At 41.6% G+C, this 17844-nt stretch overlaps 1 protein-coding gene across 1 annotated transcript in view; it reads left to right on the top strand.

Annotated features, from left to right (window-relative positions):
• The first annotated feature begins 8915 nt into the window (after positions 1-8915).
• LUZP4 (leucine zipper protein 4) overlaps positions 8916-17844 on the top strand; it is a 37202-nt gene continuing 28273 nt past the window's right edge. The window contains exon 1 of the mRNA XM_021685513.1: positions 8916-8988. Within this exon, the coding sequence (XP_021541188.1) occupies positions 8916-8988 (73 nt within the window). The remainder of the gene's footprint in view (positions 8989-17844) is intronic.

Raw genomic sequence — 17844 nt, 5'->3', positions numbered from 1 at the left:
CTTTTTTTTTTTTTTTTTTTTAAAGATTTTATTTACTTATTTGACAGAGAGAGAGTTAGCGAGAGCAGGAACACAAGCGAGGGAGTGGGAGAGGGAGAAGCAGGCTTCCTGCCAAGCAGGGAGCCCGATGCGGGGCTAGATTCCAGGACCCTGGGATCATGACCTGAGCCGAAGGCAGATGCTTAACAACTGAGCCACCCAGGCGCCCCGAGCACGCAACTCTTGATCTCAGGGTTGTGAGTTCAAGGCTACACTGGGCATAGAGCTTACTTAAAAAAAATAAACAATTTTAAAAGAGAAAGTCTTCTCAGAAATCTTATATTTGAAACATATGTACATGATAAAATATAATAAAGATATATAATAATTGTACATGTAACTATATAATAATCATATGCACCTAATAATTATATATACATATTATATGTATATATATATATAAATACCTATATATATTATATAGAGAGATATACCTATTGTCAGGGAGGAAAAATTTTCTCTGTCCTTCAAGGTCCTTGTAGCTGGAGTAAGAATTAAACTGACATGAAACAGATTAACAGGAAAAAATCAAATTTTGTTTTGTAAGTACAGGAAATCCATACAAACATGAAATTCCAAAGACAGTCAGGCAATATGAGATTTATATGACATCCTGAGCTGAGGTGAGGGGTAGGAGTCTGGAGATAGAAAGGGGAAGAAGACCTTAGTAGGAAGGTGAGAGAAGATGTTTGGAAAACAAAGGGTGCTCCTTTATGCAAATAAGTGTCTTAAGTAAAGAGGAATCTCTTTTAATAGCTCCCGTCCTGGTACAGGCTCTCCTTTCCAATGTAAATTTAGTCAGTTGAGGGGGTGGTAAAGAGCTTTTCCTTAATCTGCTGGCTTTTGATTGCTTTTAACTCAGAATAATCTTCATACCAAAGTACCACATTTTTGGCTGGCCTGCCCCTTGGCCCCTACACTATATATACATATATATGTACATATAGTACACACACACACATATGTATGTATGTATGTATATTTTTAACCACCCTTTTAACTACATAAAACATTTAAATTCATAAAAATTATTACACAGAAAATAAAGCTAGAAGGAAATATACAAAATGTTTAGAGTGATTTTTTAATATTTGATTATTTTTCTTTTCTTTCCTTTTTTGTGTTTTCCAAATTGTGTACAAATATATGAATGAAACTGATAATTTAAATGAACAATTTTTTTTAAGATTTTATTTTTTTAAGTAATTTCTACACTCAATGTGGGGCTTGAACTCACAACCCTGAGATCAAGAGTCTCATGCTCTACCAATTGAGCCAGCCAGGTGCCCCTAAATGAACAATTTTTAAACTTTGTTTTTTTTCAAAAAGAAGAAACTTAAGTTTGCCTTAAATATTTCTGGAACATAAATTCATTTACTCAAGGATCAACTAATTACCTACGAAACAATAAATTACACTCTGTTCAAAAAGCTATAATCTAGGGTTGCCTGGGTGGCTCAGTCGGTTAAGCATCTGCCTTCAGCTCAGGTCATGATCTCAGGGTCCTGGGATGGAGCCCCACACTGGGGCTCCCTGCTCAGCAGGGAGCCTGCTTCTCCCTCTCCCTCTGCCTGTCGCTCCCCTGCTTATGCTCTCTCTCTCTGTCAAATAAATAAATAAAACCTTAAAAAAAAAAGATATAATCTAGTGTTAAAAAGGGATTGACAGAGGACTACCGCCATTTCATCCTCAAACTTCTAATTGATTTAAGTTCTTCTTTCTGGATTATCTCTAATTTACACAAAAGACCCGGCGGGCAAAGCATCCCATGATGGGAAGCAGAACTACCCCCTCAAGCAATAAGGACTGCCCTGAGACAGCAAGACCCCAGCCATGATTGACCCCAATACAACGACTGACCTGACCTTTACTGCCCACCTGCATGTACCCACCAACCTTTGTCCCACATTTTCTTTATATAAACCTAGAAGTATTTTCAGCACTTAGGAGACAGTCTTTGAGAGATCAGTCCACTATCTTCCCGGTGTTGGCCTCTCTGAAATAAATGCCTTTCTTGCTTCACCACCACTTGTCTCTCTGCCTCTGGATTTTGTCAGTGGTAAGTGGCCAAAGTCAATCTGTTTAGGGTCCCCAAAGCCAGGTGCTCTTGCACCCCTGTGTCCTGGCTACAAGATAACCAATCCAAAACAGAGTCACTGATGCTGAGCCCCATGTCAGCAAACCAAAACTTAATACTTAATCTAATTGCAGTTTCAGCTTCTCCTGGGAATGTAATTTTTTTTTTTTTTCCTCAGAGAGAGAGAGCGAGAGAGCACAAGCAGGAGGAGCGGCAGGCAGAAGGAGAAGCAGGCTCCCTGCTGAGCAAGGAGCCCAATTTGGGACTCAATCCCAGGACCCTGGGAACATGGCCCAAACTGAAGGCAGACACTTAACCAACTGAGCCACCCAGGGGTCCCTGGAAATGTAACCTTTAACCAATCAATCTGGAATTACTTGGTCAGTGGCTAGTGAATAAATCTGCCTTTCTATCACTCTTTGGAAGGCAACCTTGCCTGAAACAATGCACTCTTTGCTGATAACTTCCATTTCTTTTCCCCTTTCTGCCTTTAGAAACCTTTCTTTTTCTACAGCTCTTCAGAGCTCCTTTCTCTTTGCTAGATGGGATACTGCCTGATTCATGAGTTGTTGAATAAAGCCAATTGTATCTTTTAATTTACTTAACTGAATTTTGTTGTTTAACAGATTTGGTGGCAGTGCAGGGCTGAAGGAGACTTCCAACAGCTTCAGGGACAATGAGAATCATGGGTATGGTACCCAAAAACCCTTTTGAGTACTCTTTCTTGCTATTTCTGAGGGCCATGGGTAAGTTCCTCTAAGTTCTGAGCTCATCTCTCTTTGCATGGAGCTCCCAATCTAAGTGACTTTCCACAGTTCCTCATTTGATTGGAATCCCTCCCTGAATTCTCTCTCCCCACTCTCCCAAATTTCATGCTGGGAACTGATGATGGTTACCAGATTGGATCCTGAGTTGAACTGGGCCCTTTGTAAAACCTGGATTTAGTCCAGAATCAGACTCGGTCCAACTTAAAAACCAGAATGGATTTGGATCCAGACTGGGTTTAATTTAAACTGGACAAGGTCCAGTGAGAGGCCTAAGGTGAATAACATTTTTTTTTTTTTAAGTAAAGGCTATTGCTAATGGGAATCTTGGAGGCAAAGAAAAAAAAAAAAAAGGCCACAAAATTGGTGAACCTGGGTGGAGCACTTAGAAGCTGACAGAGTACTTGTGTGCCACCTAGCTTGAAGACTCCTATGTTAGGATAAGTTGATTACAAAACAGGTTAGATGGACACTAGGTCACCTGCCAACCTCAAAAGAATTTCCGTACAACAAGGTACATTGTAAAATACCATAAAATCCCCAACCCAGTGGCACATCCCTCTTGGGTGTTAGTTGGGCTCCAAGAGACCCAAAAGCTTAGTCAAAAAAATGAGATTGCTAAAAGAGTTAAGTACACCACCTTCCAGCATGCCTCCCGAAGGCCATGAGCATAGTTCTTAGACATAAAATATATCCAAGAGCTATGGTTCCAGAAGCTATAGATATCTACAAAAATGGCAAAATGGGGCACCTGGGTGGCTCAGTTGGTTAAGCATCTGCCTTCGACTCTGGTCATGATCCCAGGGTCCTGGGATCAAGCTTTGTGTTGGGCTTCTGCTCCGCGGGGAGCCTGCTTCTCCCTCTCCCTCTGCCTCCTGCTCTCCCTGCTTGTGCTCTCTCTGTCAAAGAAATAAATAAAATCTTAAAAAAAAAAAAGAAAAAAGGCAAAATTATGCTAAGCTTTTGTGTCCTGAGAACTGGGCTTGGTAACTGTGCAGTTGAAGGCTCTAAAATACGGCTAGACAGAAATGTGGGCTATACCCCATTTGTGGCTAGATATGACCAGACCAAAATGTAGGTTAAATTCCACTTGTGGCTAGGTTCCTACCTAACTGCTGCCAGCCTTTAAGAGAATCACAATGGCCATTTTGAGGAATGTTCGAATTAGGTAAGTTCGTTTTTAAAAGTGCACTTAAAAGCATGGGTTTCCAAGTCAAACAAATGGAATGAGAAACCTATTTTAATTGGCATACAGAAACCTCCAAAGTGCTTCAAAATTCCAAAATACCTATAATGAAAGTTCTGTTGTGAAAGGCTAATGAAAAATTAAAAATATAAGAGGTACCTAAAATAATAGACCATAAGACTGATATAACCCCTACCACTTCCCTCTATCTTCCTTTATCTGAGTACTTACTCAAGTAATCCTCTGTCTCAATAGCTTTTTTTACTTTGAAAAGGCTATTAAACAGTTTTACCTTTTACAGTAAGACCACCTAAGGCTACAGATCCTGTTCAACTATCTTTTACTCCTTGGTCAAAGGCCAAACCAAGGGCCATATTTAAAAATTTCCAAAACCCACAGAAAACCCTCAAAAATTTTTGTAAATGTAATACCTCCTAAGATTAATAGATTGATAAAATGGCAGAAACTAGGATGAGAGGCCACTGGTCTGACCAAGCATTATGAGCACTAAGCACTTTGCTCTTTGGGAAAGGACTTTGGGACAAGACTATAAACAAAATCCACCAAATTAGTGGCCTTACAGACAATCCCAAATCTATGCTCCAAGAAGGGACCTCATATGGGCCCCTCCCAGAGTTGATGAAACTCTGAGACATTTTCTAGTAAAATACTACATAATTCCCTTAAACAAAATAAGGGAAAACTAAAAATGAATGAAAAACCTTGGTGAATTCTAGTAGATACTGGAGCTTCACTCTACTGTAAACCCTACTTAGAGCTTATAGATGGGATCCTGGGGAAGCTAACTAAAGCTGGCTAAGGGTGGGAATTCTTATCAGACTTGACTCTCCCAAATCTCAATAGAGAAAGGAAAACAAAATATCTTTTGCGTGCTCTTTCTAAATGTCTCTTGAATCCAAGGGGTTGTTAAATACTGCCAGAAATATTTACTGTTCGTTTCAGCTGAAAACTGATGAGCTATATAAAGAGACTTTTTTTTAGCAGTTGGCTAAATTGCAAGCTGATATTCAAAATCTGATAGGAATTTTTTTAGGCCCTCTCCCCTAAACTACAATAAAACTATATACCCAGGCAGGGGGTGGGGAGTGGAATCTTCTAAAGCCTTTGTGGAAGGATTCCTAGAGCTCTTAAAAATAGGGAAACTAACCCAAATGTTTTTCGTCTTTTTTTTTTGTTTCAAGTTCATATGTTCTAAGATAATCTTCAGTGAATAAAAGCTAGTTTAAATTTGTTGGTTTAATTAAAATAGACATGCCGAGGCACCTGGGTGTCTCAGTCGGTTGAGCATCTGCCTTCGGCTCAGGTCATGATCCCGGAGTCCTGGAATTGAGCCCTGTGTCTGGCTCCCTGCTCAGTGGGGAGTCTGCTTCTCCCTCTCCCTCTGTACCCGCCCCCCCACCCCACTCATGCTCTCACTCTTGCTCACTGTCTCAAATTAACAAATAAAATCTTAAAAAAAAAAAAAATAGACATGTCCAGGGGCACCTGGCTGGCTCAGTTGGTGGAGCGTGTGACTCTTGATTTTGGGGTTGTGAGTTCATGCCTCACACTGGGTGTGGAGATTACTTAATAATAAATAAAATCTTTAGAAAAAAATAGACATGTCTGTGCAGTTATCAACGTAGAATGAATGTAATATAGACATACAACTTTTATTCTACTTGGGTTTACTAATCTATAAAGTAAATGTTTTCTGTGTTACAAAATTAGTCAGCCAGAAAAATAACGTGGGATAATGCGTAACTTTGTCTAATGTCTAATACAGTTTTCATAAGTAATCTAAACACAATTTTAAGAACAAATGCTTTACATAGATGTAAATGGGATAAGAGTTTCTAGGTGAATTTTCAAACAAATAGTTTCCAAAACCTTTGGTTACCCAAAAACTTAGTTTTGGTAAGTTAAGTTAATGATGAATTAAGGCAAGTTTATTGAATATCTAGATCATCTCCAAATAAAATACTGAAACATTACTAAAAATAGGTTTATCCACGTTTGGCTGCTTTTACAAAGGAACTAATGATATTTGGGTCCATTAATAAACATGTCTTGTGTCATACTGAAAACTTTACTATGAGAAAGCATATGTTTTGGAAAATTGCAAAAGTATTTCTTTTCTTTTCTTTTTTTTTTTTAAAGATTTTTTTATTTATTTATTCATGAGAGACAGAGAGAGAGAGAGAGAAGCAGGCTCCCAAGGAGCAGGGAGCCCGATGCGGGACTCGATCCCAGGATCCTAGGATCATGACCCGAGCCGAAGGCAGACGCTTAACCATCTGAGCCACCCAGGCGCCCTGCAAAAGTATTTCTATATTTGCCAAGCGACAGAATGCTAGCGTAAGAGACAGTCCACAATTGTTCACTTCTTAATTTTCAGTAGAAAATAAAGTTTTTAAAGATTAAAAATTCTAATATAATTAGAGTAATTAAAGCTACTAGAAATTATAAGGGAAACATCTGTGTGCAAGGAAAGTAGAATCTATATTTTCAGTAAGAAAAAGCATAAGGAATGGAGATGCATTTTGTTGAAGGAAAAGAAATTAATTTTGTCCTAAACCGAAGCTGGCTATTTCAGAATGGGAAAGAGTAAAAACAGGACAAAATCCGAATGTAAAAAAGAAATTCATAGAGGAGTGCCTGGTTGGCTCAGTCAGTAGGGCATCCTATTCTTGATCTCAGGGTTGTGAGTTTAAACCCCACATTGGGTGTAGTGATTACCTATATGTGTGTATGTGTATTTATTTATTTATTTATTTATTTATTTATTTATTTAAAATAGATTTTAAAAAAAATTCAGGGCACCTCGGCTCAGGTCATGACCCCAGGGTCCGGGGATCAAGTCCCGCATTGGGCTCCCTGCTCCGTGGGGAGCCTGCTTCTCCCTTTCCCTCTGCTTCTCCCCCTGCTTGTGCTCTCTCTCTTTCTCTCTATCAAATGAATAAATAAAATCTTAAAAAAAAAAAAATTCAGTGGCGCCTGGGTGGCTCAGTCAGTTAAGAGTCTGCCTTCGGGGGTGCCTGGGTGGCTCAGTTGGTTGGGCGACTGCCTTCGGCTCGGGTCATGATCCTGGAGTCCCGGGATCGAGTCCCGCGTCGGGCTCCCTGCTCAGCGGGGAGTCTGCTTCTCCCTCTGACCCTCCCCCCTCTCATGTGCTCTCTCTCATTCTCTCTCTCTCAAATAAATAAATAAAATCTTAAAAAAAAAAAAAAAAAAAGAGTCTGCCTTCGGCTCCAGTCATGATCCCAGGGTTCTGGGATCGAGTCCCACATCGGGCTCCCTGCTCAGTGGGGAGTCTGCTTCTCCCTCTATCCCTCCCCCTGCTCGTGCCCCCTCTCTCTCTCTCAAATAAATAAAAAAAAATAAAAAGAAAATCAGAGAAAGCTTATGGGAAAAAAATCTTGGTAGGGGAAAGGTGCAAGATGGCAGCAAAGGAAGACCCTGAACACGCTTCCTCCCACAAACACACCAAATCCATACCTACATATAGAACAATTCCTTCTGAAGAAGAACTGAGGGTTGATTGAATAGCTTCTGCACAACAAGGGATATAGGGGCCACACAAAGAATGGCAGGATAGATGGAGACACAGTAACACAAAAAATCTCTCTCCAGATGCTGTGAACTATAGTGGAGAATGATAGCACTGAGGGATCCATGTGCAAATTCACATGTTCTAGGGCACAGAAAAAAAGCTGCAGTTTAAAGGGCAACTAGATTACAAGTAAACTAACCTTAGAGTGTCCTCCAAATAGCAAAGAAACTCCTAGAACTCTCTCTGGGGTCAGATGTATTCTTGAGCATGATTGTTTACATTCCACCTCTTTCTTTCTTTTTTTAATTTTCTAATTTTTATTTTTAAGTAATCTCTATACCTAACATGGGACTTGAACCTATATCCCCAAATCAAGAGTCACATGCTCTACCAACTGAGCCAGCCAGCCTCTCCATCTATCTTTTTTCCTTAAAGATTTTATTTATTTATTTCTTCTTATTTTTTTTTAAAGATTTTACTTATTTATTTGAAAGAGAGTGCATGTGCACGTATTCGAGCAGGGTGAGGGGCAGAGGGAGAAGCAGACTCCCTGCTGAGCAGGGAGCCTGATGCAGGGCTTGAATCCAGGACCCTGAGATGATGACCCAAGCCGATGACAGACGCTCAACTGACTGAGCCACCCAGGCACCCCGCCCTATCTATCTTAATAGCAAAAATGGGAGTAGGATCTGGGCACTGTAGATGACCTGCCACCTCAGTAAGCATTTGCCCCTAGCCCACACCAGCCCCAGCCATTTCCCTAATGTGGCTCCCACACCAGTGCCTGCCTGAGTTCCAGTCATCCTGCTCAAGTGACCCAGGTGAGTTGAAAACTGAGACACTCCTAAACTGTGCTTGCTACAGCTGCAGCTGTCCCACCAAAGTGGCGCAAATGCAAAGCAACCAGAGACACCGTAGGCCCTCACCTACTTCAGCTCCAGCTGACATTCCAAAGTAACCTCTGCACCCAAAGATCACTCACCCATGCCCACTTCTGCTCCAGGCTCCTCGCCAAAGGAGCCCCAATGTGGAGTGCCTTGAGACCTTCAGCCTGCATACTCCAGCTTCAGCCAAAGCCACCAGACACATGCAGTCTACACAAGGATGTTCCTACCCAAGGCTACTCCTTCAAGACTGGGAGAGGTAGCTGCTTGGCCTCATTGATAGAAAAAACCCCAAACAGTCAAAAAAATGAGAGAGAGAAATACAGTCCAAATGAAACCAGAAGACAAAACATCAGTAGAAGAACTATAAGAAATGGAGATAAGCAATCTACCTGATGAAGAGGTCTAAGTGATGGTCATAAAGATGCTCATTGAACTCGACAGAAGAGTGGATGAACTCAGTGAGAACTTCAGCATAGAGATAGGTAAAACAAGCAAACAAACAAAATTGAAGAATACAATAACTGAAAAATACACTAAAGGGAATCAACAGCAGATAAGAAGATGAAGAAAAATGGATCAGTTATCTGGAAGACAGGGTAGTGGAAAGCACACAAGCTGAACAGCTAAAAGAGAAAATAATTTGAAAATGTGGCTAAGTTAAGGGACCTCAAAGACAACATTAAGCATACTAACATTCTCCTTATAGGAGTCCCAGAAGGAGAAGAGAGAAAGGGGCAGAGAACTTATTTGAAAAAATAATAGTTGAAAACTCCCCTAACATGGGGAATGAAACACATCCAGGTCCAAGAAGCACAGAATGCCCCAAATAAAATGAACTCAAGGAGGTCTACACCAAGATACATAATAATTAAAAATTTAAACATTAAAGATAAAGAGAGAAACTTAAAAGCAGCAAGACAAATTAACTATGTCCAAGGGAAATACCATAAGGCTATCAGCTGATTTTAGGGGTATTTTTAATTTTATTTTATTGTTATTATTTTTTTAAACATTTATTTATTTATTTGAGAGAGAGAGAGAAAGAGAGGAGGGAGGGGCAGAGGGAGAGAGAGAATCTCTAGCGGACGCCTCACTGAGCATGCAGCCAGACCCAGGGCTTGATCTCATGAGCCAAATGACCTGAGATCATGACCTGATCCAAAATGAAGTGTTATGTGCTTAATCAACTGAGTCACCCAGGCACCCCCCATTTCATTGGTTTTTTTGTTTGTTTGTTTGTTTTTTTAAAGATTTATTTATTTATTTGACAGAGAGAGAGACTGCAAGAGAGGGAACACAAGCAGTGGGAGTGGGAGAGGGAGAAGCAGGCTTCCCACTGAGCAGGGAGCCAGATGTGGGGCTGGATCCCAGGACCCTGGGATCATGACCTGAGCCAAAGGCAGACGCTTAATGACTGAGCCACCCAGGTGCCCCTATTTCATTGTTTTTTTAAGGTAAGCTCTATGTCTAATGTGGGGCTTTAACTCATGTCCCTGAGTTCAAGAGTCACGTGCTCTACTGGCTGAGTCAGCCAGGCTCCCCTATCAACTGATTTTTCAAAAAAGATTCTTTGGGGGTGAGAGAGAGAGAGGGCACAAGTGGAGGGAGAGGGAGAGGGGAAGCAGACTCCGCTGAGCAGGGAGCCCAACATGGGGCCCTATCCCAGGACCCTGAGATCATGACCTGAGCCGAAAGCAGATGCTTAACTGACTGAGCCACCCAGGTACCCCTAAGCTCATTTTTAGCAGAAACTTTACGGGAGAGGGGTGCCTGGGTTGGCTCAGTTGGTTAAGCATCTGCCTTCGGCTCAGGTCATGATCTCAGGGTCCTGAGATAGAGCCCTGTGTTGGGCTCCCTGCTCAGCGGGAAGCCTGCTTCTACCTCTTGTCCCCACTCCTGCTATCTCTGTCACTATCTCTGTCTCTCTCCCTCAAATAAATAAATAAAACCTTAAAAAAAAGAAAAAAAGAAACTTTACAGGCCAGAAAGAAGTCGCAGGAGATATTCAAAGTGCTGAAAGGAAAAAACCTACAAGCAAGAATATTTTACCTGGCAAGGTTATTATTCAGAATTGAAGGAGAGAGAGTTTCCCATACAAACAAAAGTTAAAGAAGTTCATCACCACTAAACCAGCCCTATAAAAATGTTAAAAACTTCTTAAAGTGGAGTGGTGCCTGGGTGGCTCAGTTGGTGAAATGTCTGTCTTTAGCTCAGGTCACCATCCCAGGGTCCTGGGACTGAGTCCCACTTCAGTCTTCTTGCTCAGCAGGGAGTCTGTTTCTCCCTCTGCCTGCCGCTCCCCCTGTTTGTGCTCACTCTCTCTCTGACAAATAAATAAATAAAATCTTTAAAAAAAAGATTTATTTATTTATTTTAGAAAGAGAGAGTGCACGTGAGTTGGGGGGAGGGACAGAGTGAGAGGAAGAGAGACAATCCTAAGCAGACTTGCAGAAGCCAGTGCAGGAATGGATCCCATGACCCACGAGATCATTACCTGAGCCGAAATCATGAGTTGGATGTTTAACCAACTGAGCCACACAGGCACCCCAGATTCCAGAAATTCTTGTCTTTTTATGGCAAAGTAGTTATTTACATAAATTCAGTAAGACTCTGTTCTCCTGGGGTACCTGGGTGGCTCAGTCGGTTAAGCCTTTGACTCAGGTCATGATCTCAGGGTCCTGACATCTCACCCAGCATTAGGCTCCCTGCTCAGTGGGGAGTCTGCTTCTCCCTCTCCCTCTGTTTCACGCCCCCCCCCCCAAGCTTTTGCTTAATCTCTCAAATAAAAAATAAAATATTAAAAAAAAAAAAAGAATCTGTTCTTGTAACAGGACACAATTAAAAACATCGGTTATATTACCGAGGCTTTGACTGAAATGTCATATTTGTTTTGAAATGTCATATTTGACAGAGATGTGTGCAGACTCAAATATGAACAGCAAGTTCTAAAAAACTACGTTTCACTTTATGAAGCCAATGTGCCTTTTGGATAAATCAGCCTGGTACTTTGCTTCAGCAAAGCAGCCTTAAAAAGAGCTCAGGGGTGCCTGTGTGGCTTAGTTGGTTAAGCATCTGACTCTTGATTTCAGCTCAGGTCATGATCCCAGGGTCCTAGGATCGAGTCCCACGTCGGACTCCTTGCTCAGCAGGGAGTCTACTTGGGGTTCTCTCTCTCTCCCTCTCCCTTTGCCCCTCCTCCTACTCTCTCCATCTGTAAAATAGATAAATCTTTTTTTTTAAAGATTTTATATTAAAAATAAAAATAAAAAAATAAAGATTTTATTTATTTATTTTTAAGAGAGAGAGAGCAGAAACAGGGGAAGCTTCAGGCAGAGGGAGAAGCAGGCTCCCTGCTGAGCAAGGAGCCCGACGTGGGACTTGATCCTAGGACCCTGGGATCATGACCTGAGCCGAAGGCAGACATTTAACCATCTGAGCCACCCAGGCATCCCAGATAAATCAATCTTTAAAAAAAAAAAAGAGCATATATGGTCAATCAGTATTCTTGTTGCATTTATGTGAATAATCATAGCAAATTTAGCGTAAACAAATTATCTTTGATAAAAAAGGGGCAGCTTAATTATAGAAAGAGAAATTATGTTAGCACTTTTTAAATATTAGATTCTAATCCTATTAATTGCCTTAAGGTTTTTTTATATACCTATAACTGGACTGGGTTCTGAATTCTTCCGGTTTCCTCAAATATCTGGCTACAACTTTTCAAACTAATATTTCCAATTTTCTCCCACCCTTCCAGTTTAGAATCACTCCAGACAAAGACTACCCTTGAATCTCCTTGGAAAGGACTAGACCAGGTCTTCCTCACTAACCAGATGGCAGCTAAATTTCAGGGACCTGAACCTTGGATATGTATTTCATAGCTAAAGAAGTCTCCACCTGATATCTACCCCTCCACACCAGTTGAAATCTTCAAAATCAAATTGGGTAGAAAAAGAAGTAGCTGACTTCAAGGTAGACTGCTTCCTCCCAAGACTCTGGATCAAGACTTCATACTTTAACTAAACATGAAACCCTTTCTTTTTCTCTTACTTTCCTTTACTCTGTCATCGGCCTGAAAAGATAATGGCATCATCTGTATCTCCTAGGCAATTGCTAAGGAGGGCAATCCAACCTCCAAACACTGTTGGACTTGCAAAATGCTTCTGCTTCAGTTTTCTTTAGAACAAACTCAGCCATTTCACTATTGTGTCATACTGCCTCACCTGGAGGTCCATTTCCCTATCCCTGGTTAACAATTCCAAACCCAGGGGCGCCTGGGTGGCTCAGTCATTAAGCAACTGCCTTCTGCTCAGGTCATGATCCCAGGGTCCTGGGATCGAGCCCCAAATTGGGCTCCCTGCTCAGCGGAAGCCTGCTTCTCCCTCTCCCACTCCCCCTGCTTGTGTTCCCTCTCTTACTGTCTCTCTCTCTGTCAAATAAATAAATAAAATCTTTAAAAAAAAATCAAACAAACAAAAAACAACCCCAAACCCAGGGAAGCTTTAGTCTAGGCTCTACGCAATGAAAGGGAAACAAGGGTGCCTGGGTGACTCAGATGGTTAAGTGTTGGCCTTCGGCTCAGGTCATGTTCTCAGGGTCCTGGTTCTCAGGGTCCAGAACCACATCAGGTTCCCGGCTCAGCGGGGGATCTGCTTCTCCCTCTCCATCTCCCTCTGCCTGCTCGTGCTCTCTGTCTCTCTCTCAAATAAATAAATAAAATCTTGAAAAAAAAAGAAAGGGAAACAAAGCAGGGGTAACCAGAATAAAACCACCTGTGTGGTCTATAGACCTTACATTTTCTTACCCATATGGCTGTACCAGAGGCCCTTGTGAATTAAAATTAGCTCCCTTTGACAGGTCCCCACTTCCCTGTTGAGGAATAAAGGTAAATAAGGCTATGATCAGGAACATCTCCTTGATTCTTGAAAATGTTACAGAATCTGTTGCTAATGCAACAGCAATGTGACAAAAATCCTTGGATTCTCTGGCCCAAATTCTTTTTTTTTTTTTTTATTTATTTTTTGACAGAGAGAGAGAGACAGCGAGAGAGGGAACACAAGCAGGGGGAGTGGGAGAGGGAGAAGCAGGCTTCCCTGCTGAGCAAGGAGCCCCATGCGGGGCTCGATCCCAGGACCCTGGGATCATGACCCGAGCCGAAGGCAGACGCTGAACGGCTGAGCCATCCAGGCGCCCCTCTGGCCCAAATTCTTGATTGTAGGATAGCCCTTGATTATGTTTTAGCTGAACAAGGACGTGTCTGTGCTGTAGCCAATACCACATGCTGCACCTGGATTAACACTTCTGGGGAAGTTGAAACTTAGTTATTTAAGGTCACTGAGCAAAGCACTTGGCTTAAAAAGGTGACTCCTTCAATGGGGTCTTTCTTTGACTTATTTGATTTTAATTGGCTTGGGCCTCAGAGACTATGGCTTTGAAGTGCACTCCAGACATCAGTAATTATCCTGATTGTAATAATCATAGTAATCTCCCTGGTTCTCTCAAACGTTTTAAATGCATGTTTGCAGCTGCTAACCACCAAAAAAAGGACGTCCCTAAAACTGGAATGCCAGAAAAGGGTGAAGGAAATGACCAACTGCAAAACTGTGAGCCTGAAGTTGTGACCTGTGTCAGCAAAATTGTTGTGATCTCTGAGTACCACACCAAGAATCAACAGAAAGCAACAGAACTTGAGAGGTTGCTGAAAGTGGCACTAATGCCTTAACATTTGGTCACATCTCTCAGCTTAGCTGAGAGTTTGATCAAAGGCGCCGGGGATTGTTCAGAAAGAGACAACCAAAATGGAGTCACTAATGCTATGTCCCACGTCACCAAATTGAGACTTAATACCTAATCTAATTGCGGTTTCAGACTCTTCCAGGAACATAATCGTTAACCAGTTGACCTGGAATTACTTAGTCAGCACTAGTGTGGAAGTACGCCTTTAGACCCCTTCCTTAGGAAAGCAAGCTTGCCTGAAACAATGCCTTCTTTGCTAATAAACTTCCTTTTCTGAATTAAAAACCTCTTCTTTCCTATAGTTCTTTGGAGGTCCTTTCTATCTGCTAGGTGGGGTTCTTCCCAATTCATGAATCAATAAATAATGCCAATTCGATCTTTAAATTTACTCGGTTGAATTTTGTTGTTTAACACAAGTAATAGGAATCATTGTATTCCCCAAAATATCTGTTAAGAGCATTATAACAGGGGTGCCTGGCTGGCTCATTCGGAAGAGCATGCGATTCTTGGTCTCAGGGTTGTGAGTTCGAGCCCTATGTTGGGTGTAGAGATTACCTAAAAATAAAAAAATTTTTTTTTAAAAACCATTATGATAGAACTCTTTCCTTAAAGCACTTAACTTTTAAATCAAAATAACTTGTTATGGTATTTTGCCAGAGAAATCTGCCAAGGAAAGAACAGTTAAGCATATGTAAATTTTTAAAAATCTTATTTATTTATTAGAGAGAGATGGAGAGAGAGAGTGCGTGCGTGAGCACACTGAGCTGGGAGGGAGGGAGAAGCAGGCTCCCCACTCAGCAGGGAGCCCGAAGCAGGACTCCATCCCAGAACCCTGGGACCATGACTTGAGCCGAAGGTACACACTCAACTCACTGAGCCACCTAGGCACCCCAAGTACATGTAAATTAATACCTAATTTTGCACTAGAATATCATAGTGCTTAATTTCCATTCTAGGTACATAAAATCTATGTTGGTCTCACTTCTCTACATGGGAATGATTATCTATTTTTTCTTTTATTATAATTCCTACCTATTATTTTGGAAACATGGGATGCCTGGGTGGCTCACTGGGTTAAGTGTTTGCCTTTAGCTCAGGGTATGATCCTGGGGTGTCCTGGGATTGAGCCCCACATGGGGCTCCCTGCTCAGCAGGGAGTCTGCTTCTCCCTCTCCCCTGACTGCTCATGCTCTTTCTCTCTCTCTCTGCCTCTCTCTCTCTCAAATAAATAAAATCTTAAAAAAGAAAAATAAAAAAAGAAACCTGCCAGACTGATAGCGGTCTCTAAATCATGTGACTGTACTCATTGGCCAAAGAAGTCACCAGGTGTTTGTTTTTCTGTAGCCTCAGATTTAGAAGGAACCTCAGAGGTCACTGAATGTAACCCATTGAAGTAGCCAGTAATTTAGTTCCTGCTTCAGGGCTTCCAGTGTCAATACCTCAGTTCAAGGCAGTTTATCTCATTGCTGTAGTTTTGTCCAATTATTGTAGTTTAACTATTGGAATGTCTCTATATAGTACAGAAATCAATTTTCCTGTAACTTGAGCTAGTGCTGCCCTCTAGCGCTGCACAAAATAACAAATTCACTCCCTCTTCCCAGGATTTTTTTTTTTTTAAACAATTTCGGTCCCCTGAGATTTCCACAGGCTTAAACATCTACAATTTCTGCAATAATGCCTCACATGACATGATTTAAATCTCCTCGCAAATTTAGTTGATTTCCCTTGTTTCAATCCGGTTTGTCAGTTAGTATATGGTGGCCAATACTAAAGCAAAACTCAGTGTGTTTCTTCTCTTATACTGGATGTTCTATTCATACCCATAGTAACAGGGTTCTTAGTTGAATGGGACTAACTCTGGTTGCCTTATGAATGGAAGGAATTTATTGAAAGTCGCTTGGGTAGCTCAAGAAATAGCTACAGACTCTAGAGAATCAGGCTCAAGAAAAAGGACAGGAACCAAGAATGGCTAGAAATTCAGAATCGTGGGGTGCCTGGGTGGCTTAGTTGGTTAAGCAACTGCCTTTGGCTTGGGTCGTGATCCCAGAGTCCTGGGATCGAGTCCCGCATCAGGCTCCCTGCTCAGCGGGGAGTCTGCTTCTCCCTCTCCCTCTGCCTCCTGTTCTGCCTGCTTGTGTGCTCTCTCTCTCTCTGTCAAATAAATAAATTAGAAAATCTTTACAAAAAAAAAAAAAGAAATTCAGAATTGTCTCTAAAATCATACCTCAAAATTATTATTATTATTTTTTTTTTAAAGATTTTATTTATTTATTCATGAGAGACAGAGAAAGAGACAGAGGCAGAGGGAGAAGCAGGCTCCCCACGGAGCAGGGAGCCCGACGCAGGACTCGATCCCAGGACCCTGGGATCATGACCTGAGCCGAAGGCAGACGCTTAACTGACTGAGCCACCCAGGCGTGCCCCATACCTCAAAATTAATCTGATGAGCCCACCAGTGCCATATGCTGATGCTGGAATCATACCACTACCATTGTTGGCCCTAGGGACTGGCTGTTGTGGCCAGAATGAAATCTACACTGGCCCAGCTTCTGTGTTGTACAAATACCAGTTTCCATGCAGGCCAAGTCTAGGTCATATGTTTTTGCTCAGTTTCTTGGAAATTTTCTTGGTTTGTAATGGGAGACAGGCTCTGCCTCTCAATAAGATTCTAATGGTGAGATGTTCACAAAAATAGGAAAGGACATCATTTGCCGAGCAGCTGACTAATGTTTTAAAAGCCTCATTTTAGCTTCTGTGTGGTGACGAGACCAAGAGCCATGGCAGAACTACGAAGACTGGTTAGGAAGCTATGTCAGTAATCAGGGTAAGAAATGATGTTGGCATGAATCAAGATGGTAATGGTGGAGGTAGAGAGAAGTGGTGAGATTCTGGATATATTTTGAAGGTAGAGCTCACAGCATTTGCTGATGGACTGGATATAGGGCGTGATAGTCAAAAATGACTTGAAATGCTTGGTCCTGAGCAAATAGAGACTAGAGTGGCCATTCAAACCATAAAACAGACTCTTAACTAATAGAGCAAAAACTGAGGGTTGCTGGAGGGGAGGCAGGAGGGGGGGTTGGGTTAGATGGGGGATGGGGATTAAGGAGGGCACTTGTTGTGATGAGCACTTGTTGTATGTAAGTGATGAATCATGGAATTCTACACCTGAAATGATTATTGCACTGCATGTTAACCAACTGGAATTTAAATAACTAAAAAAAAGAAAAGAATGGAATTGCCATTTATTGAAATGGGGCAGAACATGGCAAGAGCAGGTTTTGTGAGGGAAGATAAGAATTTGGTCTTGAAAAATTAAGTTTGTGATGACCGTTGTATATCTGAGTAGATATGTTGAGTAGGTATATCAGTCATACAAACTTTTGGTGTAGAGGTCTGAGCTAGAGACTCAAGGGAAACATCTGTATAGCTGCTTTTGAAAACCATGAGACTGGATGAGATCACAAGGCAGTATACATAAATACAGAAACTGAATATGGATTGGGCTCTCGTTCCAGTGTTTAAAGCAGTGGGTCTCAAACTGTGGTCCCTAGACCAGTAACATCACCGTCACATGGGAACTTGTTAGAAATATACACTTT

The sequence above is a fragment of the Neomonachus schauinslandi genome, chromosome X (genome assembly GCF_002201575.2).
Source record: "Neomonachus schauinslandi chromosome X, ASM220157v2, whole genome shotgun sequence".
NCBI lineage: Eukaryota > Metazoa > Chordata > Mammalia > Carnivora > Phocidae > Neomonachus > Neomonachus schauinslandi.
This window is presented reverse-complemented; position numbering and strand designations above follow the sequence as displayed.